At 49.2% G+C, this 19,602-nt stretch overlaps 6 protein-coding genes across 6 annotated transcripts; 3 read left to right on the top strand and 3 right to left on the bottom strand.

Annotated features, from left to right (window-relative positions):
* Window positions 1-86: 86 nt before the first annotated feature.
* Window positions 87-3,133, top strand: BJX67DRAFT_360919 (uncharacterized protein). The gene is made up of 4 exons (XM_071029820.1): window positions 87-546; window positions 602-682; window positions 748-1,929; window positions 1,976-3,133. Exons 1-4 carry the CDS (start codon window positions 468-470, stop codon window positions 2,869-2,871), a joined length of 2,238 nt encoding a protein of 745 aa, XP_070883565.1. The 5' UTR covers window positions 87-467; the 3' UTR covers window positions 2,872-3,133.
* A 152-nt stretch (window positions 3,134-3,285) lies between these two features.
* BJX67DRAFT_389755 (putative MFS transporter) lies at window positions 3,286-5,484 on the bottom strand (the record flags this gene model as incomplete). Its single annotated transcript, XM_071034545.1, has 6 exons — window positions 4,962-5,484; window positions 4,623-4,883; window positions 3,743-4,437; window positions 3,599-3,650; window positions 3,486-3,568; window positions 3,286-3,424 (listed from the first exon to the last, which is right to left on the bottom strand). The coding sequence occupies exons 1-6, from the start codon at window positions 5,067-5,069 to the stop codon at window positions 3,286-3,288; spliced, it is 1,338 nt and encodes a 445-aa protein (XP_070883564.1). The 5' UTR covers window positions 5,070-5,484.
* Window positions 5,485-6,437: 953 nt separating this feature from the next.
* Window positions 6,438-8,728, bottom strand: BJX67DRAFT_383631 (P-loop containing nucleoside triphosphate hydrolase protein; the record flags this gene model as incomplete). The annotated part of the gene is made up of 4 exons (XM_071033493.1): window positions 6,438-7,925; window positions 7,988-8,263; window positions 8,314-8,469; window positions 8,522-8,728. The coding sequence occupies 4 exons, from the start codon at window positions 8,726-8,728 to the stop codon at window positions 6,438-6,440; spliced, it is 2,127 nt and encodes a 708-aa protein (XP_070883563.1).
* Window positions 8,729-9,952: 1,224 nt separating this feature from the next.
* On the bottom strand, window positions 9,953-12,040 carry BJX67DRAFT_360911 (uncharacterized protein). The gene has a single exon (XM_071029819.1). It carries the CDS (start codon window positions 11,609-11,611, stop codon window positions 10,193-10,195), a length of 1,419 nt encoding a protein of 472 aa, XP_070883562.1. The 5' UTR covers window positions 11,612-12,040; the 3' UTR covers window positions 9,953-10,192.
* A 4,528-nt stretch (window positions 12,041-16,568) lies between these two features.
* On the top strand, window positions 16,569-18,538 carry BJX67DRAFT_360907 (uncharacterized protein). Its single transcript, XM_071029818.1, has 4 exons — window positions 16,569-17,313; window positions 17,379-17,775; window positions 17,843-18,092; window positions 18,149-18,538. Exons 1-4 carry the CDS (start codon window positions 17,170-17,172, stop codon window positions 18,273-18,275), a joined length of 918 nt encoding a protein of 305 aa, XP_070883561.1. The 5' UTR covers window positions 16,569-17,169; the 3' UTR covers window positions 18,276-18,538.
* A 227-nt stretch (window positions 18,539-18,765) lies between these two features.
* On the top strand, window positions 18,766-19,400 carry BJX67DRAFT_383628 (putative polyketide synthase; the record flags this gene model as incomplete). The annotated part of the gene is made up of 2 exons (XM_071033492.1): window positions 18,766-19,173; window positions 19,230-19,400. 2 exons carry the CDS (start codon window positions 18,766-18,768, stop codon window positions 19,398-19,400), a joined length of 579 nt encoding a protein of 192 aa, XP_070883560.1.
* Window positions 19,401-19,602: the final 202 nt, after the last annotated feature.

Raw genomic sequence — 19,602 nt, 5'->3', positions numbered from 1 at the left:
AGGCCTTGAATGTATGGATTGACGTGCAAAAAAAAAGAGAACCGGTGGGCAGCTTGAGACTTGACGGAAACGGTCATCATTGGTATGCTGCGATCAGCTCACCCAGAAGACCAGTCCTGAGATGTTGCACTCTGACACTTTCCCATCTCCATTGACTTCTCGACTTCATGACATCAGACACTTTTCTCTTGACCGTCTCTGAGGCTGGGCTACGAGTGAAAGGTTCAGCCGCTGATTGAGGATCCGTGGATCGGCACCTGCAACCTCTCTCTCTTGCGCTCTCTCTTCCTTCCGAACCACTACGTACGTCACCAAAGCTCTCGATTCCTCCGTCCTTTGGGTTCCGGACGATCCATCCAACCACTATTAACTCAACGCCCCTCCCTGCCCCTTCTCTCCTTTACTACTCCCGGAAATGACTCTGTCGCCTCTGCCGCGACATCCCCCACCATCCCGCTCTGAGTACAATGGCAGCAGCAGTCGAGCAGAACCCAGCTGTTCAGCAGCGCATCTCGCGCGCCGGGTCCGGCCGGCTAGCAGATCAAGGTGATCCCTCCCGCTGATCTCATTAGGGGCGTCGCTTATCTATTCTCAATAATAGCTGCGACGGCCGCGCTATATGTCACCCATCCTGAGCGAAGCATTCCTCTCCGTGAATCAACGGCCAGACCTGATACCGATAGTAAGCGATTCTTCTCGCTTGCGTCGCGGAACTAACGAGAATGCTGATGCATATTGTTTTGATAGCGTCGAGGGGTTCGCGCTCTGGGTTAAGTAACGCATCGGCTGTAGCCGCACTGGCAGCGCATGCACGGAAGCAGGATCTCGGGGCTAGGCAGGCTGCAACCCTTACCGCTGATCGGCAGAAGGCAGCTTCCCCAAGCCATGAGGGTTATCCATACCAGGCTGCCGTGTTTGCGATCAATGAAGGAAGAGGCACAGCGGGGACTTCTGGCAACAGAAAGAGAGCCGAATCTGTGCCGTTAGAAGCTGCGCACCCGCCTGCAGGTGCGAGAGTTAAGGGCCCGGGAGATCCTTTCGATGACTTGGATAAATACATGAACGCGAGTCGGATACAGAACGTCCATATGAACCGGAGGCTCTTCACCGCTACGCCGCCCATTGGCCCAGAGATGGAAGAGCATCGGAAAAGGAGCATATTGGAAGCGGCTTCCATGTCGATGGCAAAGGATAATAAGGATGCAGGGCTACCTGGTGCTCAAAGGCTTCCTGCGCAGGGTCGCGCCCAGCGGTCTTCGTCGGGGCCTTTACAGCAGGCGCTCACCTTACAGGACGTCGCCCAGAAACGCGCTGCAGAGAAACTGGCGAAGCTGAAAGATGAGACCGCTGAGTATAGAAATTACTACGGTGTTGAGCAGCAACCCGCGCGGTCCAGTTTCACCCTTCACCGGCACAGACTGTCCGGCGAAGCTGAGCAGTTTGATATTGAACGATCCAAGGAAATTCGAAAGCAGATGACAAACCTGCAATCCAAGCTCAATGCTGTAGACGAGAAGAGAGAGAACGACCGAGCTACTCTGCTAGACCTTGCGAGGAAAAACGTGGACGCTACTATTCAGGACATGGACAAACGTCTCTACACCGAAAGCGGACGCACCCTCGCCATGCAGAAATATTTGGACGAAAAGGCCCAGGAGCGCGCACAGAAGGGTATGAAGGTTACCGATGCTCAGTACCTGATGGATGGCAAAATCAGTATTGGCGGGCAGAAGCACGTCGAGATGGCTGATATGGAGCATCTGGCCCGCTCTCGACTTCAGCCTACTTTCGACGAAATCGAGGACTTGGCGCAAACCCAGAAGGCGAGAGAAGTCGAGGCTCGTCTTGATGAAGAGCAGAGGCAACATCTTCTGGCTCTCGAGCGTGAAAGGGAAGCCGAGATACAATTGGAGGAAAGACAACACAAGGGTGGGTGCTTAGCGACTTTCACGAAGGTTACGACTAACTTGAGCAGAGTATTTGAAGCAGGAGCGCAAGTATAAAGAGGAGAAAAGTTGGCCATGGAAACGAAAATCGAGACAGGCGCGGGATTTTGAGTGGGCCCGGGAACCTACCGAAGAGCGGACGCAACAAGTCAACGGAACTACTGCCGTACCATCACAAACAGTGCAGCCCCAGCCCATGGCCCAACCGCAACCCGAGCCCGAGCGTGAGTCTCAACAGCAGATCAACAAGACTCAGGTTGCTGCCCCCGGTGCAGCTCAGCCGGATACCGTTTCGAAACAGGAATCAAAGCTGAAGTCGTGGTTCAGTAGGATAGGGCGCCGAGCTAGTGCAAGCCTTCCGAAAGAGGTTGGTGAAGGGCAGGAGGAGGGGCGGAGGGTGAGCGAGCCAGCTACGCGGGATACTTCACGTGCGGCTGGCACCACGGAAGGCATTAGACGTGTCGAAACCCAAGAAACGGAAACCAGTGGGGCTGAGGAGGCACAACAGCCCGTCAAACCGGAAGACGAGGGTGAGCAGATCGCAGAACCCGTTGCGGGAGTCGTCGGCGCCCCCGAAGGAGACTCGCGAGCGGAACCACTTCGATCAAACCCAGTCACGGCAAGCGACCTCAGTCAGCCAACACAGGGTGTAACTTCTGAGGAAGGCGTGGGCAAGCTTGAGGGAATGACGCCGAGCGAGTATCTGGCTACAGAGCGAGACTCGAAGGAAATAGTCGAGCAAAGCCACAGTCTAAAGCAGCAACGACACCAAGAAGGGCATGTCCATGAGCTGGCCACGCCGTCCAATGAACGACAGGCACTCCGCGATACTGCCGCTGAGCATGATCTCCCGGCGCCCCCTTCTATTGTCGACAAGCCGGTGAGTAACGGCGCTCGAGAGTCGCGTTTCTCCGAGGATCTATAGCGCTTTTTTTTTTTTCGCTTTCCAGGATGTCACGCAACGTTGATGCTTTTCGTCTGTGTTTGCTCTACGGTCCGGCTTCTTGAATTCCAATACGATGGTTGTTTGTTCAAGCTAGGTGCTTGAGGGCGTCTGAGGGCTCGGTATATATAGGAAGTTGATGGCGGTCGGGAGTTGGCTCGGACTATCACAATCACACTTGGTTTTATATGTGTCATGGTATATACCTGAAGTTCCTGAATTATATGATATTTGTCTATTATGCACTTGCTTCCGACAGCCGCCTTCTGAAAGATATGCCATCAGTATCTATTACTACTAGTAACTTTATAGGGACTACTTAATAGAGTCTTTCTAATGCATGGTCACTCCAGCGCGACTATTACTTCAATCGAAAAGAAAAAGGGATTAGTGTGATCAGGTATTTCGTGCGTATGTGCTCTTCTCACGCAATCGTTCACCATAAAACCACAGGAGCAGTGGCGAAGGTATTCCAATGAAGATCGCAATGAACGCCAGTAGACTGTTTCCCCAGGCAAATCCGAGGGTAGTATATCTTCATACATATGTCAGTGGAACTCTCTACACTGCGTTGGAAACAACGGGGAAGAACGCACAGACCGGGGGCTATTAGGGGCAGTGCAAACCCTAACAGACTTCGTAGAACCATGACGGCGGCCATTGCACTTGCCGCAAAAAGCTGGTATGTGTCAATGAGGTAGCCTTGGACGCAAACCAACTGTACAACGGTAGAGCCGGCGTAAATGGCGGCACCGATGTTACTTCTTGGGGTCAGCGATATTTCTTTCTATTCTTTTCCTCTTTCCCCCCCTACGGTAGATTGACCGTCCCCACAAGAGAATAGAATACTCACGGCATGATCCAGTGAATGCTCGGCCGGGCACTCCAACCGTACCAGAAGAGTCCGATGGGGACAATGCATGCTCCTGCACAGAGAATCGGCAAGCGAAATTCAGGCCGAGCCACCCCTCCATTATTAGCACGCAGTCGTTGGTAAACGCGGTCGGCGATCCGAGTCCCCAGCTGGGTTGCGACAGCCATCCCAACCGTGAGAGAAATATAGTTCAGCGATCCAATTGAGTCCGATTCATGATAGATCGTCGTCCAGACGTCGGGGAACGTAGCAACCATCAGGTATAAGATGCCGTTGAGGTAGGCCAGATACAAACTCAGCACCTGGATGATGGGCTGCGTGGCCAGCAAACGGAAAGGCCGGATCAAGTTCTTGTGCAGCAAAGCGGTCGAGGACATGCCATCATATTCAGTGTGGAGGTTGAGATTTCCAGTGGTCTTGCGCATGCGAGCACATTTCCTTCGCAATAGAACAGGACCGAAAGTCTCACGAAGCAGGAAGAACGCGGCAAGCTGCACAACAGCGGCAGCGATTGAGACCACATAGAAGCACCACGGCCAGGACTCATACTGAACAAGGAATCCCCCGGTGATAGGGCCGATAGCCGTTCCTAGGAGGGGAGCCAGGGTGAATACTGCCATGGCCTTCCATCTGTCCTGTGGAGGGAACAGGTCACTGTTCATACCGCTTCCTATCTACACAAAGCCCAGATTAGCACTAGCGACAATGAAACGAATTAGAAATACCATACTCCGAAAGGACCAGCGCCCCCTATCCCGGCCAGAAATCGATATGCAATAAGCTGGTTTTGCGTCTTGGCGATTCCGCAAAGAGTATTGAAAATGATATAGAAGATGTTGGCAGCGGAGAGGATCATGACTCGTCCGTACATCTCGGAGAGAGGTGAACTGACAAGCGGAATTATCGCACTACCGAATAGGTACACAGAAAGACTCATGATGAGCAGTGTTTGGGAACGAATATTGAGATCAGAGGCGATTGCCTCCAGAGCTGGGGCAACCGTGGCCGAGGACATTGAGCTCAAGAGATTGAACAGGGACATAGGAATAAAGACCATCCATTTTCGACTCGCAGGCCAGTTCTTGGGATTTGCAGGGTCGTTGGGACCGTCCCACGTCACCTCACCGAGCCTTCTGTTAGATTTGAGAGTGTTCCTCCTTGTTTTAAAGAGAATCTGCTGCCACGAAGGGATGCTCACCAGATCTGGATCAGGAGAAGGTCTTTCAGATAAAGGGGTAGAAGCTCCGACGAGCTGAGACTCGTCTCCTTTGTCGCCAGAAGGAGCCGATGCTGATTGGGTTGCCATGCTAGCGAAGAATGGATATGAACTTGTAAAGTGACCGTAAAGAAGGCCGAGCTTTCGTCTGAAGTAAAAGGTCTATGAGAAAAGAAGTTCCCCAAATAAACCAAGGTGGTCCCTTTCCCCATGTTGGTCTCAGGAAGGGTCAACAGACCCGGGAAGTTAAGGAGACAACGGAAGGTCTTGACGTGCTCTCAATGACATCCCAGTCGTCCGAGTTTCGATCTATTGGCGGCTAGAGTCAAACACATGTTTCGCTCATGCCTATCATAGTTAGTCTGTTCTCAAGCACACCTGGGTGGGGAGAGACAGGGACGCCACAGATGCTTGTCTGGATGGGGCGGAGAGAAGCCTTCTTTAACCGTAATTGGCATGCTTGGAAAAGGCGAGTCATGCATCCCTGTCTCGCCGCTAAGGCTGTGATTGAGGATCGGTTGGACGGTGCTGATGGTGTATCCAGTTCATGCCTGAGTTCACGACAGTGGCAAGTCACGACCCCCGGTACCCCGCCCCCAACAAGTTTCTGCTCGCCGTGCACGCAGCCATCGGCAACATCCTGCACGCGACTGGGCGCGGCGAACTGATCGCAAAGACCGTGCAGCACCTTGGAGGCAGTGGCAGCCACGCTCTCGCGAAGGATGGGAAGAATTGCTATCTGTAACCCGTCTTTCATTACTGGCAACTAATCCTAGCCACCGTTCGCCGGCCCGCAAGGAAAAGTACTCTCGTCATGTTAGGTCCGGGCTCCCCGGTGCGGAAAATCAACCGCCCAGCATCACCGACTAGTGATCGAGTCATCGAGACAATCCAGCCGGACGAGAAGAACACGACAGGAACAGGCAGTGTGTAGTATCCTTTGGAAACTATCTTTTACTTTGGCTTTCTATCGGCCGCATCTCCCAATTGCCTTCTTGCCATAAGATAGTCTAAGAGGGAATAGATTTTGTCCTTCGTTGTTCTGGATGCTAGAATCTCTCGTGGTTAAGCGATACTATATTAAATTTAAAAGTTAGAGGTAGAAGGTTAAGGTAAGTAGAGGAAAAGTCGAAGATCAAGAAGATCGAGAACTAGAGAAAAGGACCCATTGTCGTGTAGCATTTTTCTAACTGGCTAGTGTAGTTCTCATCTTGCGGCGAGACTAGAGGCCGGCGATGTATCCCCCAGTAGAAAGGGGCCATGGCGAAGCCGAGCCGAGAGATGACGTTATTGGTTGCCGCGAAAATCCGCCAGGGCGCTTAGTCTAGGTCGGAGAGATGGCAGCATACGCTCGCTGTCGAACAGACAGCCAACGGAGCTAACACAGAGCTAGTGAGCTTACATCGACATCAGGAATTAAGGCATATTTCTCGCCTATCACGGGAGATCCCCTGAACCCTAGTCTTGAAGTTGTTGGTCGAGTGACATCGTGTCGGGGTCTGGTGTTGGAAACCTAGGCACGACCAAAGGAGCCTCGTCTTTCCGGACTAAGGGTTTCATGATCTTACTGTTCACTGTGCTCTTCCGTCTTTGGACGACATCGATCTCAGTATCAATCGCGCTGTTCGGCGCGAAGAGTCGAAACCATCTCACGTCTTTCTCTTGGCCCTGGCGGTAACAGCGCGCCCGCGCCTGTTTCTCAGTATTGGCGTTCCACCATATTTCTGCCTGAATTACGATGGATGCTTGCTGAAGGTTGAGGCCGCAGCTTCCAGCCTGAGCTGTAATAAGCAACGGTGTTTTGCTCTCGCAGTCGGCGAAGCTTTTGCGGGCCGCGGCCTTTTCCGCGTGGGTCAGAAGACCATGAAACATGAGAGGCTCAATGCCGTATTCCTTTTTCATGATGGTGCCGAAAATCTCAAGGAACTTTCTAAACTTGCTAAAGATAACGATCTTCTCATCAGGATACTTTAACCTGGCGTCAGACCAGGTTTTGAGGAGGGCGGCCATGCGGCTAGATTTCAACAGTTCGGGAAGTGGCGTGGCCTGGAGACTCGCCAGCCACTTCCCACGGGTCTTGGGATCTTCGTATTCAATCTCTGAGACCAAATTGGTTGCCATCCCATCCAGATCAACCTGGGTCTCGTCCGTGTCTTCCGGCCCGGCTTTTGGATCGTGCAATGCCCGGTGCGTGATTAACAAAGAATGGGATGCCCACAGCTGCGCGTCCACTGCGTGGCGCATCGCGACTTCAAAAGATGTATTGACTCCTTTTTGCAACCACGACTGCCGCTGTGCCTGGGCGGCCTTGTATCTCCCGATGTGATGATTGACCATGTAAATTTCGTCATCGTTGAGGCTGAATTCGATAGACTCCTGGCTCATCTCTGGTAACTCAAGAACACTCGATGGACGAGCGACCATCAACGCCATTAGAAGGCGTTGGATACACACAATCCCCGTGTCCGTCAGCTCGAGTCTATATGACTTCTTTTGTTTGCTATCCAGGAGGGCGGAGATAAGTCGCCCGCGGTTGGTGAAAGGATGGCCTTTCAGCAGCAGTAACGGGTTGATTATATCCGACCATGTATTGTCTAAAATCGTCCCAGATAAAAGAACTGTTGCGCTCCTGTAGAGAGCATTAACGGCTTTAAAGTTAGCTCCGTCTTCTTTTTTCAAGTTTTGACATTCGTCGAGGATGAGCCTCTTTATTGGTTTACCCGTGAGGCGGAGGGCATTGTCGAACAGGGCGCAGGTTGGAATTGTCGGAGGAACACGAAGTTTACAATCTCGAAAATCTCTAAATTCAGCATTCACACTCTCCAGGTTCCTAAGTTGAGAGCAGAGGAATGGGTATGAGACGATGACTATCTCATACCCGTGCTCCCATATTTCATGCAATGTCATCTTTTGATTATCCAGAATCAGAGTTCTGGGCGCGGTGCCCTGGAAATTGCGTTACCTAATCAGCAGGTCGCGTTGAGCAAATGGGGGAGCCTCAAACTTACCTCTTTGTAAGAACCAAGGATCTCAGATCTCCATTGCATCCGACATGAAGCTGGACAAACAATGACAGAAAAAGATCCTGGCTCTTGTCGGGCCAGTTCCATTAGGTGAACAGCAAGGAGTGCCTTCCCAAGACCCATTTCATCTCCACAGATGCCCCCTCTGAATACGCTTCGACAAAGGTAATGGATCTGAGCCGCGCCTTTTAGTTGCCAGCTGTGGGGCTTGACGGCGAACGTATCTGGGGTGGCTGCGGGTTCCTGGTGATACAATGGTTTCTTGTTGTTGGATTAGCTTCTGTTCATGAGAGTCTTATCAGTACACTTACTATAAACTCATCTTCCCAATCCTGGCCTAGGTATTCGTCGATATCGATTACATGTCCATATGCCTCGACTTTACCCGCCGCCACGCCCATCGCGGTTGGGACATCGATTACCTTCTTATACTCGGGCTGCGGCACTGATCGACCCCCTTCAATCTCCTTCAAAAACTAGTTAGCAACAGATAGTGTCTCTATTAGGCCTCTATCATACCGCCATTTCTTTGTTGCTAAACACGTACGGACCGTCTGGGATCTTGGGCATATCTTGTTTGATATCTTCTAGGTGTCCAAGATCATAGGGATCTCGAATTGTAGAATTCGCTAAAAGAGGAGGGTCTCGGAATTGCCCTGCGTTGAAACTGGCCCAATTTCTTGCCCATATGCTGTGGGCGATTGCATCTGATTTGTCTTCAGACATGGCTAGATAGGGACATTTCCTCAGCAGCAGCCTCTTGAAGAGAAGGCTCATCGACTTACTTTTTGCGCGGGGGGTAAATCTCTGTCAGATTCCGTAGAGATAACGACAAATGAACGTTCCTGACCCAAGTTGATGGGAAGAATCCCTGGGGGGAAGTTGGATGGAGCTGATTGAGCTAGATCTGATGTATTCTTCGCTGGGTGTTGCAGCAAAAGGAGAGTAGAAGAGTGGTGATTTAAAGGGAGCAGGAGAATGAAATAGCTAGTAAATCGCTACTAGTGCTTAGTGGGATATGCTGAGTGAGAAAAGTGAGGGAGGTGTGTTACCTAGGTTATACGTTTCCCTCTTGCCTAGTACCTGGCCTAATCGAGCTACCTTTCGTACTTCCAGTTCCGCAACACCGAATCGAGTATTCGGTTTCTTTGAATACAGATTCTCTGAAAACCCACGCGGTTAGGCCCCTCCGGAGTGACGATGCAAGTAGCAGTACTGACCAATGATCCTATAATTCAGTCAAATGGAGCCACATGAGAAGCAAGTAATTCCCGGCCTCGATGCCGATCTCAAAAAGAAGCTTGAATCCATCGCTTCAAGGATGGAAAGCCTCGGAAAAGCTTGCGATCTAATCGGGAATATCGGAGCAGTTAGAGAGAACCTCGAAACAACTCTTCAGAAGGAAGTGACACAGTTTCTCGAGCTACTGGATTGTCTCCACCAGAGACAAACCCTACAGGCGAAGATTACTTTGCGCGACCAAATCCCAGAAGGCATTTATGCTAAAATAAGGTCTCTTAAACCAGCGATACTCCGCCTGCTCATGGGACAAAAGCTCGATCAGGATGTGCTCATCTTGGAAGAAGTTCTGGCTTGCTTGCAACAAGCGACTGAGTCTGGGAAATCGGGGCAAGTCTGGCTACCCAAGAGATGTACGTGATCAGGCTCTCTTCTTCTTTACAGCTTGGGTTTTTATTTCTACCTGTGCTTATCTCCCTATAGTTCGAGCCAAGAGGAACGACGAGGCGGATGAGGAAATGCCAGACAGCAGTGCTTAACGCATCCCGTGGGGTCATTACGCCTGGATGTTGGTTGACGTTCCAATACACTCTTGCGAGTTCCATCCGGGGAGGAAGGTCAGCAGGGAATACCAACTGAGCAAGGCCGGATAGTTACTTTTTTCCCGTTAGGTACAGTAGGAATTGGCGTCGCGAATAATCTGGTTTACGGTCTAGATGGAATCATATTGTCTCGCCGGAGTTGACCCAAGTGCTATTCCTAGAGTTCAAACGCTCATAATACTAGAAATCTGCTCAAAGAACAACAGTGGTATCGAGTAGTAGTGCTTAAAATTCGTCAAGAACTTGGATCGTAATGGTAACTGAAGTGCGGACTCGGGGATACCAACGGGTTGACAGTCACGGTGTCGTCGACAACCATATTTAAAAGAAAGCCCACCATTGCACACAGTCAAGACTCTTGTCCAGCCAACAGTTCTTTGCCGATGGATTTCTTTAACTGCAGGTATTCGTCGATATGTTTAACTAAGGCGAGAGTGTCTTTCTCGGCCTGCGAGCAGACAAATGCCAGGCCCTGGTCATAAACCAGGCGACGCTCATCTTTCGTGAGCGCGTTGGGAAGTTGAGCGTATACTTCCTCAATAAATGCTGGTGATGCCTGGCGTCCGTAAAAGGCGGATATTCGATCGCTTTGTGCAATAACAGTGTCCTTAAGTGACTCGAGCCATTCGATGTCTGCGGCCAAAGCGGCTATCTGCTCATTCCTACTCGCGAACAACGTGCTGCTTGTCCTCGCGTCTCTGGCGATACCGGCTGCTTTGATAACGTTGTAAACACGTGTCACGGTGTCGACAGGATTCTGGTTTGGAAAATCCTCGAAGCGGGATAGAGTGTGAACAATAAACTCACGCGCGTAACGTAACTCAACGCAGAGCCTCGAGCTAACCAATGCATCTCGTACCTTTATGAGGAGCGTGGGACTCAAACCGGGCACCCCTATCCAGAATTGTTGTAGTTCGGCAACCAAAGCTACGGCGTCTTGGTGACCAAAGTCCATGGTAAAATTCCCGTCAAAAAACCTCTCGACGGTCACCTCAGCTGGTGAGTCATCGACTTCAAGCCTGGTTATCGTTTTCAAAATGTCGGAACACAAGAGCTGATACTTTCTTTGCTCGATTGTCTTGATGCCAGCTGAGAGTAACTTCAGCTTGTTGATTAGATCGGTCTCGATGGAAACAACTAACGACTTTCCGTGCCTCCGGTCCATGAACTGTCGGTGAGCAGAGTCCTTCGCAAAGCGAGCCGCTAGGGCGTTCCACTCCGTTTGACGGTTGCGCTGGTTTACCTGAGCATTTCTATACTCAGAAAAGTAAAAGACTTTTTGCTGCGCGATTGTGTACGAATAGCATAAGCCGCTGACTCTATCTACATTCGTAAGAACGTAGAGCTTGACCCCAACCTTGGGATCGCTGACGACAGGCGTTACAACTCGAAGGGGAAGGGATCCATCGTCTCGGGGTTGTAGAATCTTGTCCGGTAGCTCATATCCGACAGCGTGGCCCCTGACTCGTTTCGCAGCATAGTCTTTGTCGCTGAGGTCTTGGGCCGGGAACACTCCAAGGACAACGTACTTAGTCTGGTTAAGGGCCTTAACAGGGTCCTCTTTCTCATGCTCGGGGTAGTGGGACATCCCTTCGTAGGGGTTCGCTCGTAATCCGTCCTCAACACTTATGCTCGACGGTGAGAGGGCCGTAACATACCAAGGTTTGGATCGGTCTTTGAAAACCGGATCCAGCTGGTAAGCGGCGCCGGCCACAGTGAATGCATAGCCCTCCAGCTGTCCCGCAGGTTGTGAGCCGAACAGTGACATCTTCTTGTCCGGGTATGTTTCTGAAGCGTGCAGGAAGGTCTAATGTATGGCCGCTAAAGGAGCTTTTGACGAAGAAGAATATCGTTTCAGAGTTCAGGTACTGTCTTCCTGCCGTTGTGTTCCTTGACGAGAGGTCGTTATGAGAGCCGGCAGGGCGCCAAGCAAACAGGGCTTTCTCGGATAAAGCTTTTAAATAGACAGGTCAATCGAAGCGGGAGAAACCGATGACAGGAACTTGAAGGGGAGAGAGTTTGACGTTGGCAAAAGTTCTCACCCGGTGTCGGTGAGGCTTCCAGGTTGTAAGCGGAGGACAGCTCCCAGAAGAGGCGGGCGAGTCCGGGGAACCCCCGGATACATCGCCGGCCTCTAGTCTCGCCACAAGATGAGAACTACACTAGCCAGTTAGAAAAATGCTACACGACAAAGGGTCCTTTTCTCTAGTTCTTGATCTTCTTGATCTTCGACTTTTCCTCTACTTACCTTAACCTTCTACCTCTAACTTTTAAATTTAATATAGTATCGCTTAACGTACGTCTAGAAAACCGGTCAACAAGGCCCTCGAAGGATATCAGGAGGAAGCTTTGATACGCTGGGTCTCACGCATGCGCGATTTGAACAAGCCAGTGCCTCCTCGGCTAGTGTAGGCATGGGCGGATCGGGCGCTATCGCGCGCTGGCAAGGCTGAGCGTGTTAGCAAGATGTGGGTGTTTCGCTTCGTGAGGCGCCTCCCTATGGGCCTCAAACTGCGCCCGGTGAAGCAGAAAACGAAAGAATCGAGGCGGATATCAGCACAAAATGCAAGGGCCTTGGTACATTAGTACAAATTGCTTGCGAATCTCGTCAAAGATATACCGGCGCGGCTAGTATATAACTTCGACAAGTGCGGCTTCTAACATGGCGAAGGTCAACTATAGAACGTCAACAGCTAGAAAATTGCCCTGATCTTGCTAAATCCGAACGAGGCGAGACTATCGCCGCAGTTGAATATGTTGCTGCGACGGTTGGCAGATAGATCCCTTGTTTATCTTCAAAAGTGGTGGGGTCTTTATAGAGAGTTGGTTCAACGGAAGCGAGGATTTACCACGAGATACCTCTATAACAACATCACCAAATAGCTAGATTTCTGACGAGATTAGCCTTCAATGGCTTCAAGAATTTATTAAGGCAACTGATGTCGCACAAAAAGAGGAGAGCAGCGCATTCTGATCTTCGATGGCCATAGCTCTTATCTGACCCTCGAATTTCTACAGAAATACGACGACGACAACAACATCATCCTATTCGGATCTTTGCCTCATACTACTCATCTCTGTCAGCCGCTCGATGGCAAGCCATTTTTGAGCTATAAATAGCACTTCCGAAGCATAAATAACGAGCTATCGTACTCGGCGGGCCAGCTAGTTAGGAAAACCGAGTTTCTCCGAGTCATTAGTCCTATACGAAAAAAGGCATTCAACTAGCGAATCATTCGCGAATCCTTTAAAGATCGTGGTATCTAGCCAGTCAATAGCAGCGATATTGTGGGAAAATTGGCAAATGAATAGGAGAACCCTGATCTGTCGGCCCCGCAATATCGCCCCTGGAACTATATCGGGCCGATTGGCCGTTTGCATGTGCGCCAGTATGATAAAGAGAAGCAATATAGAATATGCAGGAGAAGGAGGCACCAAAGGAATGGAGAAATCTAGAAGATACTATGGAATCACCAGCGTTTCTTTGTGTGGACAGACATAAATATGGGGTTCCTCTCTCCGCTGGATTCTAACATTTTTTTATCATCTTGATCATCTTCATATGACTGTTTTAGAGGTTCTAATAGATCGTTCTGCCTACCCTTCAAATACTGGCCATAGCCGACATGATCTTCAAGCACCCGATCTACCTACGTATAGTACAAAGGTGGACTTCTGATGTAGTATAATATATATATCTAATAATTCAACACTATTCATTAGATATATATAAGAATAGAAGTTTCCCACTAGATGTGGGCTTTGATTTTAGTGATTTTAGGATCTCTGAAGAACTAAGCTAAGTGCAAGAATGTTCCTCCTTTTTATACCTTTTTAATCATATAGAATTCCTTTTGGTTTATAAGAAGACTGGTCCAGAACTTTTGTGGTGGGAATTTTAGTCAACCTTAGTAGATAATAGATGCCTTATAATTAAGTCATCTATATGGCTTCTGACACTATAAGTAGACTTGTTAACCCGCGGGTTTTGGGTTGACCCATGGCCTTTGAAGATGAACCGGTGGGTTTTGGGTTGGGTTATGGGGTTGGAAACCCGCCCACGGGTTACTAAAAAACCCACTAACCCAACCCATAAAACCTATAAAACCCATGTATGTTGATTACTGCCTAATTAGGTAGTGATCTACATATTAAAATAAATTACTGTATTTAATACAGTGATTTATTTATATTTAATATGTATATGTAAATATAATATAGTAATTTATATCTTGGCATGGCTTGGCAACCCATTGGGTTATCCATAATCCAATGGGTTACCCATGCATAACCCAAAACCCATTGGATTATTAAAATCAGCAACCCAACCCATTTCTTGGCGGGTTGGGGCGGGTTGGGGCGGGTTTCACGGGTTGGGTTGAACAAGTCTAACTATAAGATACTATTCATCCTATTTTAGTAACTATTTTTCAGCTCTCCCCAACCCCTGAAGTGCAGTGTCGATCGACACTGCACTTCCGGGGATTGTCGGAATAAGGGTTGTTCCGATGGGGTAGCTCAACGTTTTGACGTCAGGTTGAATAGTATGGGAGAATTGCGTGTAATCTACGGAGGTGTGTACCAAAAGTGTCCGCGCAGCGCTAGTATAATCTATGTCACACTTGTTCAATTTTACTAGTAAATTAGTATGTAGGTTGTAACCACAGCAACATAGCAATAGTTTTTGGCTTGGGTACTTATTTAGAACATAAAAAAAGGAATGAAGCTATATAGATGCCTTGTTTAGGAAGGTAGAGAGGTCTTGACAGGTTAAAAGCTGCCCTTTGACCAGCTTGCCCTTCTAATTACGCGAATCCCGGGCCTGCTGGCCCTCTTGATACTTATTCTCTCTCTCCAGGTATATTATCTCTTCCTGATGCTTCAACAAGCAGAGAATCCAGGCCTGAATAGCTTCTTGTAGTAGCTTATTCCAGGCCTAAATCTAAATAGATTTAATGGTCTTCCTATTACAAGGAGCTTTATAGGTAGTTGTATATTGCTTTATCCATGCCTAGCAAGACTTAATTATATTAAGATTAGGTAAATTACCTGGCTAGTTATTAACATGATTTATTCTATAATAGTTATATATATACTACTAGGCATGGTAGTAATATACCTGTACCTTATTTTTAAGAATCTGTTATCAAAGCGACGACCTCTCGTGCGCTTCTAACCCCGGGCTCTCACACGGGACTTCCAATAGGTTCGGATTGACTTGTCTTACCTGGTGTGATCACGTCCAACAAGTATAAAGACTTGTCACGGTCGGTGTCACGGCGCAGGCTATATAGGTGCGATCCAGGCAGATCAGACCATCGGGTCTGATCATAGTGACCTTTTGGTCCAGTTGGGAACACGTTGCCTGGATCACGTGGGTCTCTCACAGTCGGGTTGAAGTCAAGGTAAAAGGGCAGGGCCAGCCTATAGTATATATACTATAGCCTGTAGAGTAAGTACTAGACAAGTTGCTTTGCAAAGATCCTTTAAACAGTTAGTACTCTAATAACAGTAGTATTGATCACGAAGATAGGAAAGCTAGGTACAGTAGTAATAAACATCCTTAAGTATTCCCCTGGCTCCTACCATTCCCCTACCTTCCCATGGTATACCAAACAGTATACCCAATCAGGTCATGTACCCCCGTATACCATTCTCCTACCATCAAATAGTATACCAATGGTATACAGTCACGTGGTCCTCTTTACTGGGTCGCTTCAGGTTTCAACACCACTTTAGCAAGTCGCAATTATACTAAATAACAATTCATCATATCTTTTGGTCTTGGCCGTGCGTATACACATGGTATACGTATACTAGGGCATGGGTTCCTCGAGAACCGTGGTAGTAGTATACGCGCTGCTGGCGCGTGCACATTGCCTATGCACGCACCTGGGACTCGCGCACAGCTCTCCTTCAAGTCCTATAGAGTCGTGGTTATTGGGTACACATCGGCCGTGTGTACTTATACCATCTGCGCATACATCCATTGTGCCTGTCCTCAGGTGAGCCTTTCCAAGGTCCCCTAGTTGCGGGTGCGTACACCCAGTGCGTGTCTTTGTGTTTTGTGTGCCCCTCAAGGTTCTACACACCCCTCAAGGTTCTGCCTTGTGGCTCCGCCTTGCTGCTTATGACCCTGGAGGGTTCATAACAGTAAGGACCTGGACGCGGATTTTTGTTGGATGAAAGCCACTATGAGGCATTGTAGCAGTAGGGGGGATGGGAGGAGGTTGGTTGTCAAATTTAGGAAGAAATTTGCTTTAAAACACCATAAAAATCATGAAGATTGACTGACTAGTAGCCTGAATAGCTTCAAAACTCGTGTTGAGATGTTGAGGTTGAGAAAGAAGCAATTATCAAGATGTTGGGGTCTTGGGGTGGACTAGTGTTACAGTTAATATGGGAATTGCTAGTAAATTGAAACAGCAATACATTCCTTTTCTTCCTAGCGCGGCCCAAACTTTTGGTGCACACCTCCGTATGAGCTTCAAAATCTCATGAGCCGTGTGAGAGAAGTTGGCCGAAACCTTCCTCGAAAGTGTCACGTATTGGAAGTACGGTAAATTACAGCTGACCTCAGCACCCTTGAAAGACATCAATTTAGTTAGTAAACTGGAGGCACTGACTCACTATGTTGAGGTGGGGCCCGTAGGTTCACCAAGAAGTTCCTCGCTTATAATTGTCTTGGCAAGTTTTAGTGGGATAAATTTAATTTGCCAGTTACATGACTGTCTACTAAGTGTTACTTGAGGCGCAACACTCACCACTCGCATTATCTCTTCATTGCCCCATCCCGCGAACAACCCGCTTTCCGTTTGAGAGCCTGTCTAATTGTCATCAAATCTTCTGTACATCTTTGTCTTTGGCAAATTCTGACGCTATGTCGAAAAGACTACTCTCAGATCCTTCGCCCGATACCCTCCAGGCTCCAAGCCCCAAGAAGGCGAAGTCTACTACCCCAGAACCCTCTGAAGCCCGCGCCCAAAAGCTGGAACCTAGTCCAGCGTGTCCAGGTGTTGTTAAGGCACGGCCTATGACGGATGTAATCGGATTACACAATGAATCCGAAGCGTTCGCGGCGTTCATCAAGATCAGAACTGACAAGAACCTGTCAGACGAAGAGGCTTTCTTAGAGCTGTTAACGCATTATGATGTCTCACTATCTATCGTTTCCAAGATTGCAGGTAGGTTCCCGCTGTAATTCAGTCCGGAAGCCTATTAGCTTATAATCCTGCAGATCAGAAACTCGAGGTGTCATTATCAAATATCAAGTATCACCAAGTGGCCCCGTATGTTGGATTATCCCCGACAAAACACGGGGGCGACATGGTGAGGATGGAGCTTTGTCGATCACGTATTCCGAACACGATGTTTGAGGAGATCCTTGAAGATCTTAGCCTTGCAGAGACCCAATACGGCCCGATGTCTATGCATGATAACGAAGAAGCTCGTTCGAGATATATATCCGTTGTAAGTGTTAAGATCTGTACCCAATATACCAGTAGATATAAATACTAACGGAGGAAAAACAATAGCTTTTCAACAGGATTATCGGAGTTTTTGGGACCGCCATCGTTAATAAGCCTGAAGGACTCTTGGACAGTCGGTTTTCAAAAAGAGGCAGAATCGAGCACCATTTCGTCTCCCTCAGATCAACTAGCGTTGTCTTTATAGAAGTTAAGAGGATTTGGACCCTCGGAAAAGGCCGCCTAGATGTCAAAGCACAAGTTCTAGCTGAATGTGCTGCATGTGACTTCGCAAATCAGAAAGAGGGATACTGGACCCCAATTCTGGCTGTACTTTGTGATGGTATAAACCTTGAGTTCATGGTTTTTGATTCTTCCAGCAAAACCGTATACACTTCAGGCTGGGCATTTGCCCTTATGCTAGAGTGTGAGAATGAAGTGGATTTCATCAAGTCAGTCAAAAGAAGTATGCAACCCCCCTCCACCCTGTGCATCCTTCTGGCCTCTGGACTAACCTACCTATTTCTCTATAGCCGCGGAACGCCTTTTTGACTGGTTTGTAATGGCGTACATTAACGGCATCAGAGCCTTCGAGCATGTCTCTTCCCGTAAATCCGATCTTGAGGGCATGCCACGAAAATCAACTGAGAATTGGGGTGACGCCCTTGCACATGCTGAACGGGCGCATTGGTTCTTGCGCGAAGGTCATAACTGCCTTGCCTCCCAGGAATGGAGCAAGGCCGAAGAGTTAGCAAGACAGGGTGTCGAATTACTCAAACAAAGGTTAGACCAAAACCCTCTCCATGCGACCTACAGATTGCTAACTTCGCTGTTCCCAGCGTCTCGGAACTACCAAGTTATTTGCTGATGCCGCAAGAAGTCCCTAGAAACCGAAAGTGGGCTGTGTGCTTTGAGGAGAGCGTGGAAAATGACCCGCGATCTGCAAACCGTCGATGGGAGTTCTAGGACTTCTATAAGGATAAAAGAAGGCGCAATTTACGGGAAACGGCCGAGGATCAGATTTAGGTATGATGTATTAGCCGGTGGTCAAGACATGTAGTCCATCAAGAGTATTAGTTACCTGAAATAAAGGAAGTCTCCCAACATGGGCCTATACCCGCGAAGCATAGATGCGTCCATTGCCCAGGCCAGGGCTGAGTTCTGGCTGTTCATTTGAGATAAGACTTTTACGCGTACCTTGAAGCGTTGGAGAACAAGGTAGAAGCAGTGGAAATTGCTGGACTGTACTTTGGGTTTAGAATATGAACACAAATAAAGATTAGCGAATTGTCCGGCCAAGACTACCAAATAAACGCGAGGCTATAACGAGAGCTCAAGCGAACTCCATCCCTCAGACTGCTTCCACAAAGCAAAGCAAAGGCGGACAGTCTCGAGAGCAACCCTTCTCCACTGCTGAATATACTCCCATGCGAATTCTCGATCGTGCCCTAGCAAGATGTCAATCTCCGCCTGCACCTCTTTATCAAGGTACGACCGCTGGGCGGTGATCTCCATTTCCGCACCGCTGGACACTGGTGCCCCTGAGCTGAGGGTCCCACGTCCACGGACGTTTATCGGTACTCGGCCGGCGCCGCCGCCGCGAGAGGCAGAGGCGCGGATCAGAACGTATATCAAGAATATCCCGCCCGGGGCGATTCGGACGGGATCCAAACCCACGGCGGAGATGTGGCAGCTGGTACTCTGTGTGTTGCAGCAGTCGTATCTGCCGCGGTTATTCGGGGCTAAAGGGAATGGACAGAAGGCTGCATTGAGTGGGGTTATGGAGAGTCTAGAGAAGTGGAAGGAGGAGCGAGGCGAGGGTTTGCCGGCCCTGTGGATTGTTCATGGCAGTGGGGATACGATGGTACGTTTTAACGTCACCCCTGCTGTTGTCATCATCTGATCTGACATGGAACACAGATTCCCCCGGTGTGTTCGACGGGGTTTGTAAAGCGGTTGCGGGAGGTGTTGCCGAGTGTTCCCGTAAAGTTGGACGTGCTGCCAGGAGAGCATATGTTCGATGTCGATATCACCATGGCGGAGGGGTGGGTGACAATGGGAAGAGGCTTGCTGGAGCACTACTGGCCCTGACTGTTGCCGATGCAAACGGCGGCAGTCAGCCAGCACGAAAACAGCCAGAAACAAACGTGCGTTTTGAGTCCGGCCACCTCAGACCAGAAGAGACGATGCTGTCCGTCCGCTCAGAGCGGTGCTTAAGCCACATAGCGCACGCGGACAATAGTTAAGTGAGCTCTAGGTACCCTGCTTCTTTTTCTATTCCTTCTGTTGTATC

The sequence above is a fragment of the Aspergillus lucknowensis genome (assembly GCF_044049455.1).
Source record: "Aspergillus lucknowensis strain CBS 449.75 chromosome Unknown BJX67scaffold_39, whole genome shotgun sequence".
Classification (NCBI taxonomy): Eukaryota; Fungi; Ascomycota; class Eurotiomycetes; order Eurotiales; family Aspergillaceae; genus Aspergillus; species Aspergillus lucknowensis.
This window is presented reverse-complemented; position numbering and strand designations above follow the sequence as displayed.